General features: G+C 44.7%; 1 protein-coding gene across 3 annotated transcripts in view; it reads right to left on the reverse strand.

Annotated features, from left to right (window-relative positions):
* Positions 1-1,098: 1,098 nt before the first annotated feature.
* Positions 1,099-19,796, reverse strand: part of LOC146358989 (uncharacterized) — a 48,955-nt gene continuing 30,257 nt past the window's right edge. For 2 of the 3 annotated variants that reach the window (XR_014787160.1, XM_084830525.1), the window contains 2 exons: positions 7,654-7,715; positions 6,067-6,404 (listed from right to left, as the gene is read on the reverse strand). Coding sequence is in view for 2 of the 3 variants with exons in the window: in XM_084830525.1 (XP_084686651.1) it covers positions 6,152-6,404; positions 7,654-7,715 (315 nt within the window). In the remaining variant the exon portion in view is untranslated. Of the gene's footprint in view, positions 1,458-3,585; positions 3,721-6,066; positions 6,405-7,653; positions 7,716-19,796 lie in introns of those variants that run through there. The other variant, XM_084830515.1, reaches the window with a different exon arrangement.

Below are 19,796 nucleotides of genomic sequence, written 5' to 3' on the forward strand. Positions count from 1 at the left end.
CAGATGTGTTCACATGGCTAAACACTCCCCCACACAAATTCTCCTATCAGCTTGACAAATCCAATAAAAATTAAATTTGTTCCTGATGGTTTAGAAGGAAATGGTACATAACAAAATGATAACATATTGTTTCAAGTCTTCTCATGTAGCTGCTTGACCTAAAGTGAACTAGTCCATTCTCCTTTACCATTGAAAGTTTAGAATATCAACAACTTGAAGAGCTCTTTTGCCATAGAATCACTGGATTGAACCCAAAAGGCCATTCCCACCCAATCTTTTGCCTCCACAAAACTCAATGGCGACAGAAACACAGTGTTATGAGAAGTGCATACAACTTTTTGATGTGCTTTTTGATGCAAGTGATCAGCCCCTGCTCCCACCAGCTATCATTAGATCCTAAGAAGAACCATACTGGATCAGACTAAAGGCCTACTGAGTCCAGCATTCTGTTCCCACAGTGGCCAACTGGCTGCCTATTGGAAGCCCACAAGCAGGTCAGGAGGACAATGGCAGCCTCCTGCTCATGTTCTCCAGCAACTGGTGTTCATAGGCATACTGCCTCCAATACTGGAGGTACTACGGAGCCATCGTGACTAGTAGCCATAGCCTTATCCTCCATGCATTTGTCTCATCCCCTTTTTAAGCCATCCAATTTAGCAGCCATCACTACATCTTGTGGAAGTTAATTGCATAGTTTAACAATGTGCTGTGTGCAAAAGTACTTCCTTTATCTCTCCTGAATTTTCCACATTTCAGCTTCATTAGATGACCCTGAGTTCTCCACACCATGCAGAATCCTATACAGCTGTATCATGTTCCCCTTTACTCACCTTTTTTCTAAGCTAAACAGCCCCAAACATTGTAACCTTTTTCCAGCTTCTTCATAGTTTTGGTTGCTCTCTTCTACACCTTTTCCAGTTCTGCAACATCCTTTTTGAGGTGCAGTGACCAGAACTATACACAATATTCCAAGTGTGATCATACCATAGATTTCTATAAAGGCATTATGTTATTGGTAGTTTTACCCTTGATTTCTTGTAAGCTTAGCTGTGCTCTAAGGAATCAAACACAAAATAAAACACTCAGGGAAGTCTGTTTCAACAACAAAGTCTATACAAGAAGGTCACACTTTCAGCTCCCAGAACACCATCTATTCAGTTTCATATATAAACCATTAATCAGATGTATCTGAAATTCATAAAATACGTTTGAACAATACAGAACTTCTTCTCTCTAGTTTTCCAACTACCCACAGGCATATCATCTCTTACTAATATGCCCCAGCAGTATAGAATATGCTGTGCCACTTCAAAGCAAGCTGTAGTAAATAAAGAAGGGAAATGGCTGACAGGGATAAGCCACACTGAAATGCATTTGGGAAGTCCTCAATCTTTGATTCTGTATATATGCATCTGACTTCAAAGCAAAGCTGTAATCTGTCAGATGTGCCTTCACCTCTGCAAAGAAGGGAGAGAAAATCTTACTGTCAATCAATGTGATAATTAGATACCACAGTAATGCATTCAGCTTAGCGCTGGCAGTCCTTGATCATACGCTGCAATTAGATGTGCAGGCCACATCACCCCATGTCTTTAATTATGAACCCTATCAGGGAAAATGAGAGGAAAACACACACTTTTTCTGGAGAATGAGAGCCTCTTGATTTGTTTGCTTGTTTATTTGTTTGGGGGTAAACATTCAGAGAAAAGAAAAGCTGATGTCTTAAACATATCAAACAGATGAAAAATGTGATGCATAACATTTTTACTTTTACTAAAGTAAAGGAGCCATAGCAGGTCCAAATGTTAAGCTAACGAAATTGTTTGGGTATTGCTGCTTTATTAGTGTTTCAACTCAAGGGGGAGGGAAAGCCATGTAGACAATCTCAGATACCTCTACATGACTTTGTGACTGGTATAAATGTTCTGAAATTTCAGAAAGTCAACACGGAGATGAGGGCATTGCTGCTATGACTAGGGTTGGTCTTTCTACTTAAGCAACCCAACTTTGGTTACATCAAGGACTTCTTCCAGCCAAGTTATCTTACCAAGCACATGGAGGAACATATTAGCTGTTATACTTCTCCTTCTGAAGTCACATATATTCACAGAACCCCCAGGCTTGTAAACACATATCATGGCACATAGACATAGAATCATAGGGTTGGAAGGGGCCTACAAGACCATCAAGTCCAACCCCCTGCTCAATGCAGGAAGCCTGATTCCCAGGCAGTCTCCCAAGTACAAACCAGGGCTGACCTTGCTTAGCTTCCGAGATCAGACGAGATCGGGCGCATATGATCTTTATTAGGGAACACACAGAATTCTATGTGTTGAGTTCTCAGTAAGAACTGTTGATGGGATTAGAGGAGGTTTGCCATACAATTTTAATTGGTAAATCAAGTTCCAGGCAAACACATGACCAGCTCTCTAGATTCCATGATGTGAGGAGGCTCTAGAAACATGTTCCTAGTAGACCATTGTCCCTCTTGTAGTAATGCTGATGCCATTGCTTCTTATTGTTACAGTCTCAGACTTGTAGTGCACCAACTGTAATGTGCCATCCAGCAGTGCTTGAATTGTTCAGTAAGCCAGCCCATGCACAAACCTTCCCCCTCCCCCATTTTTATATTGCCCATTAACAATAGTTTCTCTCGACAATATACAGAAATATAAAAAATACATTAACATAAAATTAAAAACAAGTTAAAACAGCATCAAAATCAACCCAGAAACAATAGTACCCGAAGTGTTTTGAAAACTGAAAAGTCTAGGAAAATAAAGCCTGGGAGAAGCTTGCCTGGCACCCAAAAAACCACAATGTAGGCACTAGGCGAGCCATTCTGGGGAGGGCATTTTACATCTGGGCCACCACCACTGAAAAGGCGCTCTACTTAGTAGCTGCCTAACCTCATTCAGTGAGGCTACCTAGAAAAGGGCCTCTGAAGATGATCATAGGCTCTGGGCAGGTATTTATGGAAAAGATGATCCTTCAGGTAACTGGCCCCATGCTGTTTAGGGCCTTAAAGCTTAACACCAGCACTTCGAATTGGGCCCGGAAATGGAGTGGAAGCAAAGGTAACAAGATATGTCTTTTTAAGTAGTACAAATGTTCTTTTAAGTAGCAAGGACAATAAATATCTTCTTGAAATTCAGACTTTTAAAAGCTGAGGACAGGTTTTCTGTTTCTCATGTTTTGAAAGGGCAAAAATGGCCTTGCTTTGATATAATTTACTAATTATTATCGTGTGCCTTTTTGTCCCCGTCTGTTTAGCAGTGCTTTCTTTTCCATGGTATAGCATAGCAATATAGCAGTTGTATGAGCCTTGTAGGAGGAAATGAACAATCAATTTTAGCACTATAAGAGTGAAAGGTACTAGGGTAACAACAAAAGGCAGGCCTTGCCCTTAGATATTTACAATCCCACATTTGATCCCGGAGAGGCAATGAAGGTGGGGAGGATGGAGAGCATGAAGGTAAATGTGGGAAGAGTATTTGTTCTTAATTGTAAGGGTACACAAACTTTTTCTGTAGGGGTTATCGTTATCATTTGCTAGTAACCTAGGCGTTCATTTTGACAACTTGCCTGCCATTTTCATTAGAAGCTGAATTCCTCCCCTCTTTTTTGCTAGCGAAGAAAACCGACTTAAACCATTTTACAGTAATTGGCATTGCTTTGATGAGGGCAAATTGAAGTCATGCCTCCTTTTTTCATAATGACCTGTTAAAAACAACAGTTAGTGTTATGTCTGACATGTAGGCCTAAAAATATCTTTTTAAAGAAGCTAGTAGATTATGAACAGGCAGAAATGTCTGTTCCCCCATCCCCAGTACATACATAAATACATTCTCTCTCTCTCTCTCTCTCTCTCTCACACACACACACACACACACACACACACAGTTCAAGCTGAATCACCCTAGGCAAAACTTCTTTCCTTCTCTGGATGCCTTTTTTGTTTGGAAGATAGGTAGATGTGCTTTTAGTACATTTGCTTGTGATTCAAACAGCTATCAATGGAGTAATCCAGAGGGAGTTCCCATATGTCCTGTTAAGGTTAGTAACTAGAATGGGCTAGTTCTCCCTGAGATGGTAGACTTCTGTCTGGGCTGTATTACTTGAGAATGCAGGTTCTTAAGTTAAATGAGATACGTGGTATGGACTAAGCCCTGGTAAGACCATGTGTAGTGATGGCCAAACTGCATGCGACGGGCATTTCTGTGACTTCAAAAGCAGCTGCACAGAGCTGCAATCAGGAGCCAAAGATCACCAGGGGGTCAGGGGGGATCTGTTTAACCCTTTTCCCTCCTGCCATTTGTCCACTCAGATCCCCCCAGCAGTTATCTCCTCCCCCACCCGCCCAATGTATAAACGATACAAGGGCGCTGTATCCTTTTCCCTTCAGCATGGGAAAGTATCTTTTTTCCCTTTATGATTGGGTAACAGGTGGGGGTGATTCTGAGCACACAAACAAAAGGAGGGGAAATGGGGAATTAGCTCTCTCTGCCAGTCCTTAGCTCAGCTCCTGATTGATTTCAGCCTGCGATGGCTGATTTTTTTGTTTAAAAACAAGCAGAAGGTCAGGAAGAACACCGCAGAATTGCCCCTTACATGCAGTTCATTCCTCAGGATTCATGTATGCTGCAAACGGGTAGAAGTCCAGTGTGGAAGCCTTGCTTCACTAATATCCAGTGCAGTTATCCAAGATCTATAATAGCATGGATGGGGAAGTTGTGGCCTCCAGATGATGTTGGACTGCAGCTCCCATCAGCTGTAACCAACATAGCCAATGGTGAGGGATGATGGGAGTTGCAGTCCAACATCTGGAGGGCCACACATTCCCCATCCTTGTACTATATAGGCTTGTGAACTGTGCTGTTAAACACTATGCCATCACACTTTAAGTTTCTTTCTCAAAATATATTTTTAAAAATCTGTACAGTCACATATGGGTTAGAAAATTGACCTACTATTACACTGTATGAGGAGAACAGCTCCCAGTAGATGCTGAATAAGATTCTGCTGAGTAAAATTTGGGAACTCCTAGTGTAGTAAGGAGCTTCATCTGGTCCAGGGGTTTCTACCTTGGAAATTCTTCAACTGGCTAAATACAATATTATTTCTGAGCAAGCTTGAGCATCTTCCCCACCCCCCTCCATCCTGAAATAGGCCATTTTGGAGGATTCTTCTCCTTCTGAGTCCAGCAACACTGGAGCAGAAAGAGTAGGGGTACCATGAAATCTTTGGAGTGTGTAAAACCCAAATAGGCTCAACATACATTGTTAGATCCAATCCCTGATGGTAGACTTTGGCTCCTAGATTAGGGTGGCCGTGTGTCTGCTTTCACAGAGGAGAGTCCTCTGTTTGAAGGGCTCCCAGGGGATTGACCTCTAATTGAAGGTGTCCTCTGTTTGGAGGACTGTCCTGTCCGAGTTTGGTTTAAAGATAAATAAATCACAAGAAGCTGGGGGAGCAGGGGCCCTGAAATTGCCCATCCACAGTTAGCACTTGAACAGCAGACTGAACACACAGGCACACAGCTCAGTCACCTGGTCACAGTTTTCCCTGGTATGAAATTATATTTCTAGTTAGATTATAATAATTATCCCTAGATTTGCATTTATACAATGCCAGCAGTATATGCAAATCAGTTTGCATAAAAAAAACTTTTCAGGGGTAATTCATTTCTTCTTTGGGGTGATGCATACATGGCCACTTTAGCATATACTTTTATTATGGTAAGAGAATGGCAGGAAACTAGAATCACCAGATCCCAGTCATTCCATATTGGAACTAGTAGTCTCCGGCATCTTTTTCTATACTTGTGTCTCCCCAACCCAGCCACCCAACAGTAGCCAGGATACAATGTCTCCCCCCACCCCTGGTGAGAAACAAAAATTTCAAATCCAAGACTGAGGGAGGAGGAGGAAGTGAAAACAAACTGCACCACAAACACATAAACACGCCCTGGGAATTTTTCTTTTTTTTATGAAGGGAGGGATATAAATAGAATGAAAGAAAGAAAGAAAGAAAGAAAGAAAGAAAGAAAGAAAGAAAATGATTTTTGATGCAGATTTTTATTTCATAATGCCATTTTCATCATAGTATTTGAAACCCATTCCCTAGCTGCAGGTGCACAGAGCCTGTTTTTCTACTCTTGTAAAGTATGATTCTGTGGTACCTTTTTACTTTTGATTCCAGCGCTTGTCAGGCACATTAACTCATCATAATGGAGCCCACCATGAGAATCTTGAGGAACTGGCACAATAATCTCTGTGTCTTTATATCTTCTGTTCTGAGTTCCTGGTTCTCTGGAAACTCTGAATGGAAAGGATTTTCTGAGAACTAATTTTAGCTCAGCTGCTGGTTTTTCCACAGGAGGGCATGACTTGGTTTTGCAGGGCCTGAGAAGGAAGGAGTAAAACAGAAGATGCACAGTTTTGAACAGTGTAGCAAGGAATCCCCTCAGGCTCCCATCTCATATAAGAAATGCTACAACTGGTGGAATCTTGGGTTATATCCTTAAATATTTTAGCACTCCTCCCTGATAAGGCCGCCACACTCATTTTTGTCTGTTTCCACTAGTTCTGCTGCATCAAATTTGCAAACTCTGGGTTTGTATGTCAGTATGAAAAGGGAATGACTCACAGGAGGGGGCGGGTGACCTGTAAGCCTTTACAACCACCACCATTTTTGTGCCAGTTCACGGATGTAGCAGCACCGATTGGGCTGTTGCTTCAGTGCCATTTTTTAAAATTGGTTTCTACCTCCTAGCAACAGCGAGGTCATCATGCAGCCAATCAGATTTGGCTGCATGATGACAACAGCACTGAGGCCAAAAGAAATATTCATAGAAAGGGCACTGCCCATAAGCTTCATTTGCTCTTGATGATATTATGTAGACAAATCTGACTGACTATACAATGATCAGACGGATTTGAGTAGATACCAGGAAGGCGAGGAGTGTCAAGGGCCATGTGGCGACAAAGGGGTGCACTGAAGTTGGGGGTAGTATATGACCACAGGGTGTGAACAGAATGCTGGACTAGATGGACCCTTGGTCTGATCCAGCAGGGCTCCTCTTACGTTCTTATGTTAAACGGTGGGAGAAGCAGCGGGAAATCACAGGAGGGTTATGAGCTGAAGACGACAGGGCAGAGAAGCAGCAGGCACAGGGGACGAGGGCAGCAGGCACTACAGTGGGGGCATCAAAGGGGCTAGAGATTATGCACAGAAATGTTTGCAGCAGGCCAGGTATAACAGCGCAAACCCTGCCAAAGATAGGCACAGCTTGAGACACAGAGTGTCAAGACAGATAGAGCAGGGCTTGACCTTCCAGTATGGACACACTAAGGGGAAGATTAGGAGAGACAGAGCAGGGGGTAGCAGTGGGCTGAGGCAGGCACTGTCTGCCACCCTACCGACTTCAGGGTGTCAGCTTGCAGCATGTGCCCCAGGGGGCCGGAGCAGATTAGGAGAAATAAACTAGATGGTGGCAGGTGGGCACAGGAGCAGTTGTGTGTAGGAGGAAGGAGAGAGTGGCAGGGGGCAGACAGCAGTTGGCAGAAGAAGCTGAGAGCAGAGTGTGGGGGGGGCGTGTTATGTGAGCAGGAGGAGGAATGCTTTCCCTGGCCTTGACAATATGTTACTCACCCCAAGGGACAGGGCAACTTTGGGAATCCCAGCAATGGAAGGCTGGTCTTCAAGAACTCTAGCTGTTAGGGAAGGGAAAATGAAGGCAAAGATTAGGAAGAACAAGGTATAGAGCAGGGGTGGGCAACTTGTGGCCCTCCAGACGTTTTGGCCTACAACTCCCATCTGCCCTAGCCAGCATAGCCAATGTGAGGGATCATGGGAGTTGTAGGCCAAAACATCTTGAGGGCCACAATTTGCCCACTCCTGGTATAGAGGAATACAAGCAGACTGAGATGGGGAGCTTCCGGACAGATGGCTCCTGACGCTACCAAACAAAATATATTGTGCAGCTCTTCTGTCTTTTCCTCCTCTACATCTTTTCTGTAGAAAGAAAAAGGGTGGAAGAAGGTGGAGTGCTTCCCTCTGTGAAATTCCATGAATAAGGCAGGGCAATTGCACAAGCCTCACCTTGATGCACCTAGGAAAAAGATTAAAATGAAATAAAATTAAGAATATAAACAATAATATCAACTAGGTAAAACTAAAGCTGGGCTGAAGGTTCTCCACTGAATTACCTCTTGTTCTGCTTTGGGTCACACATACACACCGCAGTTTTCCTGGTAGCTACCAGCTAGCATCCACCATCCATGACCCCAGAATGACTCCTGGAACAATGTACATTCCCCTTTCCCTCCTTGTCTTTCATGCCCATAAGGCGATGGAAAGTGACTGCTTTTGATTTTAAACTAACTGCACCTCCCATGACATCCCAATTTGAGGAATGGTGGTTTATTTCAACTATGGTTAGTGAGAACAAGCCAGGATTTGAAACCACAGTTTATTCCTGGCTTGTTCTCTCTAACTATAGTTTAAGTAAACCATAGTTCCCCAAATTTGGACATCACTGGGAATTCTGGTTAGTTTGAAATCAGAAGCTTCTCGCGCGTTTGAAAGAGAAGAAGAAAGGGTGAAATCTTCAAGGCAGTGGCTCACGATGACTCTTATGATGATATACTTACAAGAATATCTCTTTTTGTGCTTTGAATTTTGGTGGTGTTGTCTTCTGTGTAGCAATATATTCATTAGCAATGTGGAAAGTCAAATGCTATCAAATAGCTTAGCTTAGACTCTCAATGTTCCCACATTGAAACGGTCATGGTTTCCAACTATATTTATATCAAACAGCAGCATTGACTAAAGACATACCGTTGTGCCCAAAGTAGTATGTTCGTCATTATTAGTAATTTAAATATAAAGTCATTGGAGGTTTGAAAATACATATGATAAATCCAATGCCTGAATTTCATTTATTGACATGTAAATGTTTGCCCAAGTGGATAGATACTTATATATGAATTGTGAACTATTCATCCCTTTTAGACTGAACATCCTGGCTTTGACACAAGCTTTTTTTTCTCAAGAGGAAAAAAAACTTCACTCTTTTACATAAAGGATTTCTTTCAATTTACCACCTTGCTTGGTTACCTTTAAGTTCCCTTTTTCCACCTTGATCTGTTTGCACATCGGTGGAATGGTTTTTATAGAAAGTGCTGTACATCAGTCTTGCAGAAATCATTTACAGTGATTTAGAAGTCAGTTCACAGGTCAAAGTATGAAAAGCTCTCCACAGAGGGAGCAGTGGAAAACAGCCAAGAGGGCAGAAATTAAATGCTTTTCTGGAGAAAAACAATGTTTCTAATGAGGTTTTAAGGCCTTGTTGGGGTGAGAACTGTTGTGAGAGTTTCAGGCTTGTGTGCAAGCTCAACTCTGCTGACAAAGAATGTAAAGTATGGGTGGGCAACACGAGCCCACCCGTCCCTCTAGCCCTTTTTGCTGCCCCCTTTTGCCCTGCTGCTGCTGCTAATGCACCAACAGGAAAGAAAGGCTCCTTCGAAAAGGCAGCAAAAAGGTTTTTTTAAAAAGCAAAATAGCCCCTTTCTCCAGCTGCCACCACAGCCCCACCCAAATTTGGTGGTGAATGGCAGCAGCTTGTCACTGTTAAAAGGAGCCATTTCCCCCCTTGCTGCTGCCCCACCATTGGTGATGCCTCGGGCGGGCCATGTGGCCCCCTGAACATTGCCCACCCCTGATGTATAGTATATGTCAGCGCATCCCCAAGTTCCTCTCTTTTCTAAATCTCATACCTGTACCACTCTTTCTGTCAATCTGGGTATCTATGCTGAGTTGAAGGAGACCCTAGGAAGGAATGAACTTGGTATTGAACCGACTTCCATGTTTCTTCCTTCCTCCAAACCGAAGGGGGGGTGGTGGTGGTAAAAGCTGCACACCAGTCCAAGTGGTGCACCTCAGAATGAGCAGCTCCACACTTTGCATGGCAAGTATTTGTTGAGGGTCCTTCACTAGGGTTCCTTCCTGCATCAAACATGTACATTGAGAATGACAGATGCACATCCTTGAGTACCTTGCACACTTCAGAGACTGCTTCTCCCTGGATGCACCCAGCCACCCATTAGGCTCTGTAGGGTGATCCTTCCTCCATGTGCCCACATCTGGTGAGGCTATAAGGTGACCAAGTGTCCTACTGTACAGAGGACAGTCCTCTATTTTGGAGCGCTATCAGGGGACAGTCCTCTATTTAATTTGCTGTCCAATCCAAACCCTGTTTGAAGTCAAAAAAACTATAAGGAGGGAGAGCAAGCGGGAGCCCTGAAATTGCCCATCCGCAGTGAGTACCTGGACAGTGGACTGAGCAGCAGGCACACAGGTCACCTGGTCAGTCGTCACTATGGTGATCATAGCAATTATTTCTAAGTAGCACCGTGCTGAATTTTTTAATGTATTTCTTTTTGACCATTTGTTGAAGGGGAGGGGTGAAAAGAAAGTACACCCGAAAATTGTGGAAAGGTGAGAATTTCTATGCAATATCTCAGGGTTCAGTGCTTACATTACTGTGAGGAGGTGGCAGAGTGCGTGTACTCTTTCCTTTACTATCCCCCCACCCCGTCTCCCTTCTGTCCTCACATCTCTCCAGCTGCTTGAGCTTCTCGGAAAGCCCCCCGGAAGGCTTAGCCAGGACCTCCTCCCATGGGGCTTTGCAATGCTGCCGCCTCCGGTGTGCCTGAAAGCTGAGCGAGGATTTCTTCTTCCTCCTCCTCTTCCTCTTCTGACTTCTAATATCAATAAAGCAAAATTTAAAAAATGCCCCTCTTGGCTTTCAGGCACTCAGTAGGCAGCAGCGCTGCAAAGCCCCACAGGGGGGCGTCCTGGCTAAGACCTCCAGGGGGCTTTCCGAGAAGCTCAAGCAGCCAGAGAGACTGGGAGGACAGAACGGGGGGTGGGGAGGGAATGGGGAAAGGAAGTGCACACAGGAGCCCCTCCACCACCCCCTTCCAGTAAGGCAAGCGCTCAAGCCCTGCGCACTGAGAAATGTCGGAGAAATTCTCAACACCCCAACGAAAGAGGCAGAAAAACGACACCGTCTTTTGCACAGAAACAAAGAGGTGGTGAAAGCGCAGGTGGTGTTTCGGCACAGCACTATTTCTAAATTTGCATCTGTACATATAAATTAGCGTATGCAAATGTTATGCAGATTGGTGCCCTCTCTTGTCCTCTCTTTTTGATGATGCATTTCCTCTCTTCTTTTGCAGATGTGTAAGTGGCCACCCTACAAGGAGAGCAGCAGGACCTTTACTGCGATTGCTCCGAGGCTGTGGAATGAGGTTCGGAGCTGCTCTCGTCTTGTGGCTTTTCAGTGAGAATAGCAAACCTACTTCTTCCATAAGGGATATGGCTGCTAAGTGGGCCCTGTGTCCTTGTGTCGCAGTTGCTCTTGCTGATTCTTGGTTGTCATTTGTTCGTCTGCTGTTTTTTATTTTGTTTTATACTGTTGGAAGCTGCCTTCAGATTTGGCCATTGAATAAGCAGTCTCCATGAATTTGTCTATTACTTCTTTTAAAAAGCCATCCGAGCTACTTATGCAGTGGGAGAAGAGCGGGCCTCTGACTTTAAGCGCTGGCAGAGCAGCACAAACTTCATATGTGAACAAGGCAGGCACATGCATTTTATGCACATGTCTGCCCTGCCGGGTCTTGCTTGGCCCTTAGGAATAAATCCGAACTTGCCCACAAGGCTCACAATCCCTGTTCAGTGCTGCATTGAGGAAGCTTTTGGAGCAAAAGAAACGTGAAGAAGGGGGGCGGGGAGAGAAAGGATTGCCTCGCATGCCCTTGGGTTCGCCAGCCACTGCTGCTGCTGTCAATGGGGATTTAATTAATAACTATTTTCATGCACTGCCTTTGGCCTCAGAGCTATTTGTCTCCACCTGCACCAGGTTCTGCTCTGTGCTTTCCCAGACCAATCTGGAGAAGCCAGCCAGATAACAGCAGGAGTGACACAGAAACAGCTGTGTTTGTTTCATCTTCTCAGTGCCAGGTCTTTGGTCTGGAAGAGCCTCCACAAGCTACTAACAGAGGCAGGACTAAGGCAACATACAGAAGAGCTCCAATGTTGCAAATAACAAGTATAAATAAAGGCAAGCCAGGAATGAAAAGCACAAGGCAACTCTGGTAACGAAAATGTAAACACAAACAGACCCTGCCTGTTGCTACGGCAGCCTTCCGAGTTTCCAAAATGTTGTAGGTGCACTGACTTGGATGTTGTTTTCCTAGTCCTTGACAGGAGAATGTATTAGCATTCTCCCCCACCCATGAGGGTGTCTGCTGGTTTTACTTGCAAGATTGTGGGGAAGGAGAAAGCAAAATACAGTGGAACTGGACTGGAAACTGATATGACTGAAGAGTTTTGAAACGGCTGGAATCAATGCCAGACGTATGTCCATAGAGATGCCTTTCAGACAGTATTGCTTTTAACGCCTTGAAATCGCCCCATATCAAGACTGTTGATGACTTTTCCCTCAGATTTTGGGCACTTGGTAACTGCAGGAAAAGGGCTGGAAACGCTTGCTTGCATTAACTCCCGATATGTGGTGAGCGGCTGCATCCAATAGGATTAATGATGATGATGATTGCACATACAGCAGCTAGATGCGTCACATAGAACAAGCAGACAGAGCCTCGGTATGTAGGCTTACCTTTTCTAAAGTAAGCACTACACGCAAGTAAAGTAAGGGAAATTGAAAATAGAAGATATTTATTTATTTAAAGGGATGAGAGCCTGATTCAAAGGCTGGTGAGAAGAAGACACTGTAGGAATGGATGATTTAATAAATGAATAATAGATTTAAATCTAGTTTTTAAAATTTATCATGTTGTTTTTGTTGTCTTTGAATTTTTAGTTATAGTAAGACTCTTTTAACCAAAAAATGGCCTGTTTTAAAACGAATTTTGTATTCATTTTAAAATTTGAAGCAAAGTTCCATTTATAATCTCTTAAAACTGAACGCATGCGCATCTGTCATTACTTTATTTAGTAACTATCAATCTATTTGCTCCATTCAGACACCATGCCAATCTCCCACACCATGTTTTGAGCTTCCAAACATAAAACAGGCAAACCATGGTTTACAGCTGCTTGTCTGCTTTCATTGGCCATCCTCCCAGCACTCAGTTTTATCAATTCACTCCTCTCTCCGTGGTACAGCAGCCTTTAGAGGCAGAATAACAGCCTTAACTATGGTGTGTCAGTTTGGACATAACGCCAAGCCATAGTTAGAACCAATTGTGGTTTGCGAACCCACTTGGAACCATATTTTTTTGGTTCTCATGTGCATGCCAGTTTCAAGCCATGGTTTGTCAATTTTGCCATCACATCAAGACATAGTTAAGCTTCGTATCCATGGTGTTGCTTGGTGTCTGAATTTTGCTGAGCAGCTTAAGACTGCAGTTTTTATGTTAAGAAGGAACTTTGGTTGGGGTGGGTGGGAAGAAAAATTCAAATAAAAACAGACATACAATTAAAATATTAAAAACAGATTAAACCACAATTAAAAAATACCAATAAATCAACAACTCCAGCAATGAAAACCCCCTTCAACAGCAACCCAGCTTAAATACCAACAGCCTGTCTGAATAAAAATGTCTTTGTCTCCAGTGAAAGGACAACAGAGAGACAGCCAGCTTAGCCTCCCTTGGCAAGAGAGTTTGAGTGCCTCGAAGTGGCCATCGAGAAGCAGGGCTGGCCCTACCATAAGGCAGAGTGAGGGAGTTGCCTCAGGCAGCAGGTTTTGGGTGTTATAAAAGGGCAGCAAATTGTTATTTATTTAATTTTTATTGTATTTGTACTGCCAGGGATGGGGAGAAATGCTTATGGGATTTTCTGCCTCATTTGCCAAAATATCTTGGCTGTCTTTGGATACTATGCACTTTGACTTGGGTTGGTGGATGAGGTGCCATTTGCTGCTTTGCCTCAGGCAGCAAAACGTTTTGGGCTGGCCCTGTCAAGAAGACCATTTCTCCTGTCCCCACCAAATGTGCCTCTGATGATGGTGGGACCAAGATAAGCGCTTCCCCCAAAGACCCTAGAACCCGGGCAGGCTCGTATGGGAGAACATGGTCTTTCAAAAGATTCATATGTGATCTGTGGGAAATTGTGTCTTGTTCTTAAATAACTAGAGACCTGTGAATTTACTGAAACAATTTTCCAAAGTGCAAATTATCTAGTGGTGATCGGAAGTTTAAAGATTCAAATCTGTCTCTTGAGGGACAAACTAGATGTGACATGGGAGAGCCTATCATGGCAGCTGCAGGACCTGGTGGGAGAGGCAAAACTGGATCACTGCAGTGGCAGTTGGGGGAGGGAGGGATAAATCCCCTGAGCCTTTTTCCTGATCAAAATTATGCCTCCCAAGCTTCTCTTTGCTCTGCATAGGTGCCTGCATCCCCCCAACTTGTGGGATGATCAACAGCAGAGGGAGCAATTTAGATTGGGGGAAGTGGAATGGGGGGGAAGTGTTAAACTGGAGGATGTTAACAATTATAGGCCAGTGGCCAACATCCCCTTCCTGGGCAAGGTGCCTGAGTGGGTGGGTGCAGGACAGCTCCAGGCACTCTGGAATGAAACGGATTATCTAGATCCATTTCAATCAGGCTTCAGGCCTGGTTTTGGAATGGAAGCTGCCTTGTTCACCCTGTGGGATGACCTCTGCTGCGAGAGGGACAGGGAGACTGCGACCCTGTTGATTCTCCTGGACCTCTCAGTGGTTTTCGATACCATCGACCATGGTATCCTTCTGAATAGGTTGTCTGGGTTGGGAGCTGGAGGCACTGCACTGGTTCTGCTCCTACTTGGATGGCCGATTCCAGAAGGTGGTGCTGGAGGATTATTGCTCTGTGCCTTGGCAATTGTGCCATGGGGTTCCACAGGGCTCTGTTTTATCCCCCATGCTGTTTAACATCTACATGAAACCACTGGGGGAGGTTATCCGGAGGTGGGCTGAGGTGCCATCAATATGCGGATGACACCCAGCTCTACCTTTCTTCCTCATCAAACCCAGGTGAGGCAGTGGCTGTTCTGAGTCAGGGCCTGGGCATGGTAATGGACTGGATGAGGGCCAACAAACTGAAACTCAATCCAGACAAGATGGAGGTACGGTTAGTGTGTGGTTCATCTGCCCGGCTAGGTGATATTCAACCTGTTCTAGAGGGGGTTGCACTGCCCCTAAAGGATCATGTTCATAGTTTGGGGGTGCTCTTGGATCCAGAACTGTCACTTGAGGCACAGGTGAACTCAGTGGCACAGAGCACTTTTTATCAGCTTAGGCTGGTATACCAACTACACCCTTATCTGGACAGAGATAGCCTAGCTAGTTATCCATGCTCCGATAACTTCTCGTCTGCATTACAATAATGCGTTTTATGTGGGGCTGCCTTTGAAAATGGTCCGGAAACTTCAGCTGGTCCAAAGTAGGGCAGCAAGATTGTTAACAGGGACTGGCCAACGAGTTCATATTATGCCAGTACTTTTCCAGCTGCACTGGCTACCAGTCCATTTTCCAGGCCTGATTCAAAGTGCTGGTATTAACAGATAACGGCTTGGGGCCAAGTTATCTGAAGGATCGCCTCCTTCCATATGTGTCTGCCTGGACCTTAAGATCATCCTCAGCAGCCCTTCTCCATGAGCCCCTGCCAAAGGCAGTGAGGTGGGTGGCTACTAGGAGGAGGGCCTTTTCTGCTGTGGCACCCCAGCTGTGGAATGAGCTTCCTAGTGAGGTTCGCCTGGGGCCTACGCTGTACTCTTTCTGGCGCCAGGTGAAGGCCTTTTTATTTTCCCAGGCATTTTAGCATTTTAGCTTTCTAGACATTTAGCTTTGCTGTTTTAAAATCTGTATTTTAAATTTCTGCTTTGCTGCTAGGTTTTCTGCTGGTTTTCTTCTGGTTGTATTGTTATACTGTGGTTTTAATGTTTTATATATTTTATATTGTTTTATTGTGTGCGCTTTGGTTTTAATTTTTGTGAACTGCCCAGAGAGCTTTGGCTACTGGGTGGTATAGAAATGAAACAAACAAACAAACAAATAAGAAACGCCCTCCGCCCCAAGGTCACTTCTCCAATCCAATTCAGAGCCCCCTTTGGCTGATTTAAAGGGGAAAAGAAGAATAAACAGATTATGGATGTTCGGCATCATGTGTGGTTTGGCCCTGTGGCTACATCTGATAGGCCAGCCAGGTCAGGTTCTGGAAACTCCACTTGTCACTTTGACAAGTCCAGAAGCAGCAAAAGGAACTGCAACCTTTTATTATGGCATACTCTCAGCTCTTAAACCAAAAATTATCCTGCAGGTAGAATCTCGCCTCTGGAAAGCCACTAGCTGACCTCAGGCTTGGATTTCCTGCCATCACTTGAAGGTGCAGGGACAACAATGGTTGGGCTAGTGGTATAACCATCCAGCCAGGTCCATACTAGCTGAATTTCAAGATAGTTAATCCCAGGATCAAGATCTTTCCTAGGTATTTGCTGCCTATTCTGACCCCATCAGAGTACTGTGAAATTAAGATGTATTTACATTTGTCCCAGAGTACACCAATTTTGTTACATAGAAACTCATCTTTGGGGCACCACAGTGTTTACTTCCCTCCTTTGTGAAAACTGTCAATTTATTTCTATCCTTTGCTTCCTGTTATTTATACAGCTACTATAAGGGGACCTGCCCTCTGATTCCTCACCAAGGATCCCTAAGAAAATATACCATTCAAGGAACTCTGTCATACAGCTTAAGCTAAACACACTTACCTGTGCGCAGGTCCCATTGAACTTGGTGGGAGTTACATCTGAGTGCATAGTATAGAACAGAGCTGCAAAACCCCTGGCTCAGGAGCCAAATTAAGCCCTTTCGGGGGTCCCAATCAGGCCCTTTTGGGTTTGCCAGATGACCACACCTTCTTCCTGTGGCCCCACCCCTTTTTCCCTGACCACCAATTGTCATGTGTTGAAATGCCTCCTGTAAGGTTTAGTTATTGGCAGCAAGAACATTAAGCTAAAGTACATTGGTATTTTTGGCCCATCCCTTTTGGCTTTGGCCCTACCCACCACTGGAATGCAGCCCCCGAGACCGTCTCCAAAACATCGTACACCCCGATATAGAATGTATGTCTACCAGATTGTACCATCTATGTATTTCTTGATACCCTAAAACAAATCTGTGCTGTATTTTTTTCTGGCCATTGTCCTGCCCCACCTCATTTTATTACTATCAGGCCATTTGCTTCATTTTTTCTCTCTTTCTTTTGATGTCAGTCTGTGAGATCAAACACACCTTGCTAATTTGCCCCACTGGTGCCTTTTTTGAGTGGAAGTGATACCCAAGTGCTTTGTGATCTTGTCTCGATATTCTCCCCTGCCCCACCTCCTTTTAACAGGAAACACTCTTCAGCACACTGAACGTAAATGTGGGTGATGGCAGGACTGCATAGGTGCATTAGTGCAAGTACAACAGTGGGCGTTATCCAATGGTGACCATTCACAAGCAGCCAGCCCTGCTGCGTTCCGTTGCACAAGTGGGGCTGACGGCTTGAGCAACAGAGATTTAGTGCTTTCAGGGGCAGCCCGAAACAAGCAGGAACACTCGTTTCTGGAATGGGGCAGGTTGGCGGAGCTCGCATAAGGGAGCCCCACCAACCTGCCCCGTTCCAGAAATGAACATTTGTTCATTTGGGGGCTTGAACCTGGAAGCACTAAATCTCCGTTGTGCAAGCAGTCAGCCCCACTTGCGCAACGGAATTGGCGGGGCTGCCCACTTGTGAAACAGGAGCGGTGGTGGGCCCTGCTTGTGGATGGTTGCCATTGGATACAGCCCAGTATTTAGAAAAAATAACTAAAAGAGCCCTGGCAGGAGGAAGCAAGTATGACTGTGAAATGCACAAAGACACATGCTAATGTAGTCGGCCTTGTTTTCATTTGATCGTGACCTGTGCCATATTCTGTCCGAGTGTGGAGGTTGCATAGGAGAGATCTGTTGCCCCTTTCTATCATAATGTTGTTTAATGGAGTATCTGCGGGAGACTTCCTTGACTCACCTCCATAAACATTGGATCAAGGCTCATCACATCTCTTGTTGAAGAAGACTTCATTTGGCATTGTTTCTCCATGATGTGTCTGCAACCAACCTACTTTGCTATGGATCTTTTCTTTCCGACTGACTGAGAAATTCAGTGTCTTTCTGTACAGGTTTTCTTCTGTACAAAGCTGCACTTGCCATTTCTACTACAATAATTACTGGTTCAGTGGTGCTATCATGCTTCCCAGGTCATATTTCATTTTCCTTTTTAAGATTGTAAATGAACGTAGGAAGAGCCATCGTGTATTAGACCAAAGGCCCATCTAGCTTAGCCAGATGTTTTGAGGAAACCCACGAACAACATAAAGGCAATGGCCCTTGCCCACTGCTGTTTCTCCAGCAACTGGTATTTGGAATCTGGTAGGTTCATTTATCTCTCACAACTATTGCTCCTGATAGACCTATCCTCCTTTGTGAATTTGTCTAATCCAGCCTTACCCAACCTGGTACCCTCCAGATGTGTTGGACTGCAAATCCCATCAGTCCCGGCCAGCATGGCCATCATTCCCAGCCAGCATTGGCCAAGCTGCAGTCCAACGTTTTTGGAGAGCGCCAGGTTGGGAAAGGCTGGTCTAATGTTTTCACCAGCTTCAAGATGATATCTGTGATAGCTGGAGCTCAGCTTTCTCATAGCCTTATTGTGGACTGAGTGCTAGGTGCTGCATAAGTTTCTTGCATCTCCTGGCCTGCTATTGTCCTTGTGAGCTTGAGCATTTAAATCACTGGACATTCCAATAGTTGCTCAGGAAAGCTCCTTGGCTGGTCAGTTCCACTGATAGTTCTGGACATATTTTTCATATGTTATTTTGCTTGAGGAGAGGGTTGCTCAGCCCTTGAAGTACCATATTTGAATGAGGACAACTCCTATCCCCAGTCTATTGTAACTGTTTATGCATGTTTCTCTGTATTTGGCAAGTATAAATAACTATCCTTATGCCACTTAGTGTGCATGGAATGACTGTACTGTGATATACATTCCAAATACATCATCTTCTGTATAGACTATACAGCAGTGGTGCAGTCCTCAGGCCCACAATCCAAATCCAGCCATCTGGGGCTCCCCAGATGGCCATATCCTTTCCCCCATACAGGATGTGATTTTTGGTATTTACTTTCTATTCTAGCTCATTCTAGGGATGTTGCAGCCATCTGGCTGGGGCTCAAGACCTGGCAAGAAATTGCTGGCTCAGCCCCCGGGACGCTAGTCCACTGATCCCCCTGCTCGGCCGACTCAGGGCATGCCGAGTTGGGCAAGTGCGGGGATCCCCAGTCCCTCGCCAAGCTGCAAAATGGCAGATCAGCCTTTTTTGTAAAGGCCAATTTTGTGCAAAGAGCAGCAATAAAGCAGCTGTTTACGCAAGATCACAGGCGTAAATGGCCACTTACACCTGTAATCTTGCTTAAATGGCTGCTTTACAGCCATTTGCATAAAATCGGGCTTTATGAAAAAGGCCAAGCCGCTATTTTTATGCAAATGCTCAGCGAAGACTCACCGAGGGATGGGGCAGCTGTGCACCACTCGTGGACCACTCGGCAACTTGCTGCGTGCAGCGAGCAGGGCAGAGCAGGACAGCTGGCTGGTAGGGATTCAGCAAGTGGCGTGCAACCCAGACCATGGTGAGTTAACCCATCCCTAGCGCATTCTAGACTCTGGGTTCATTCACACATGGTGATGAAATCAGGCTAGAAC

Source organism: Heloderma suspectum, chromosome 1 (assembly GCF_057233095.1).
Source record: "Heloderma suspectum isolate Gila_16-S chromosome 1, 16-S_ref, whole genome shotgun sequence".
Classification (NCBI taxonomy): Eukaryota; Metazoa; Chordata; class Lepidosauria; order Squamata; family Helodermatidae; genus Heloderma; species Heloderma suspectum.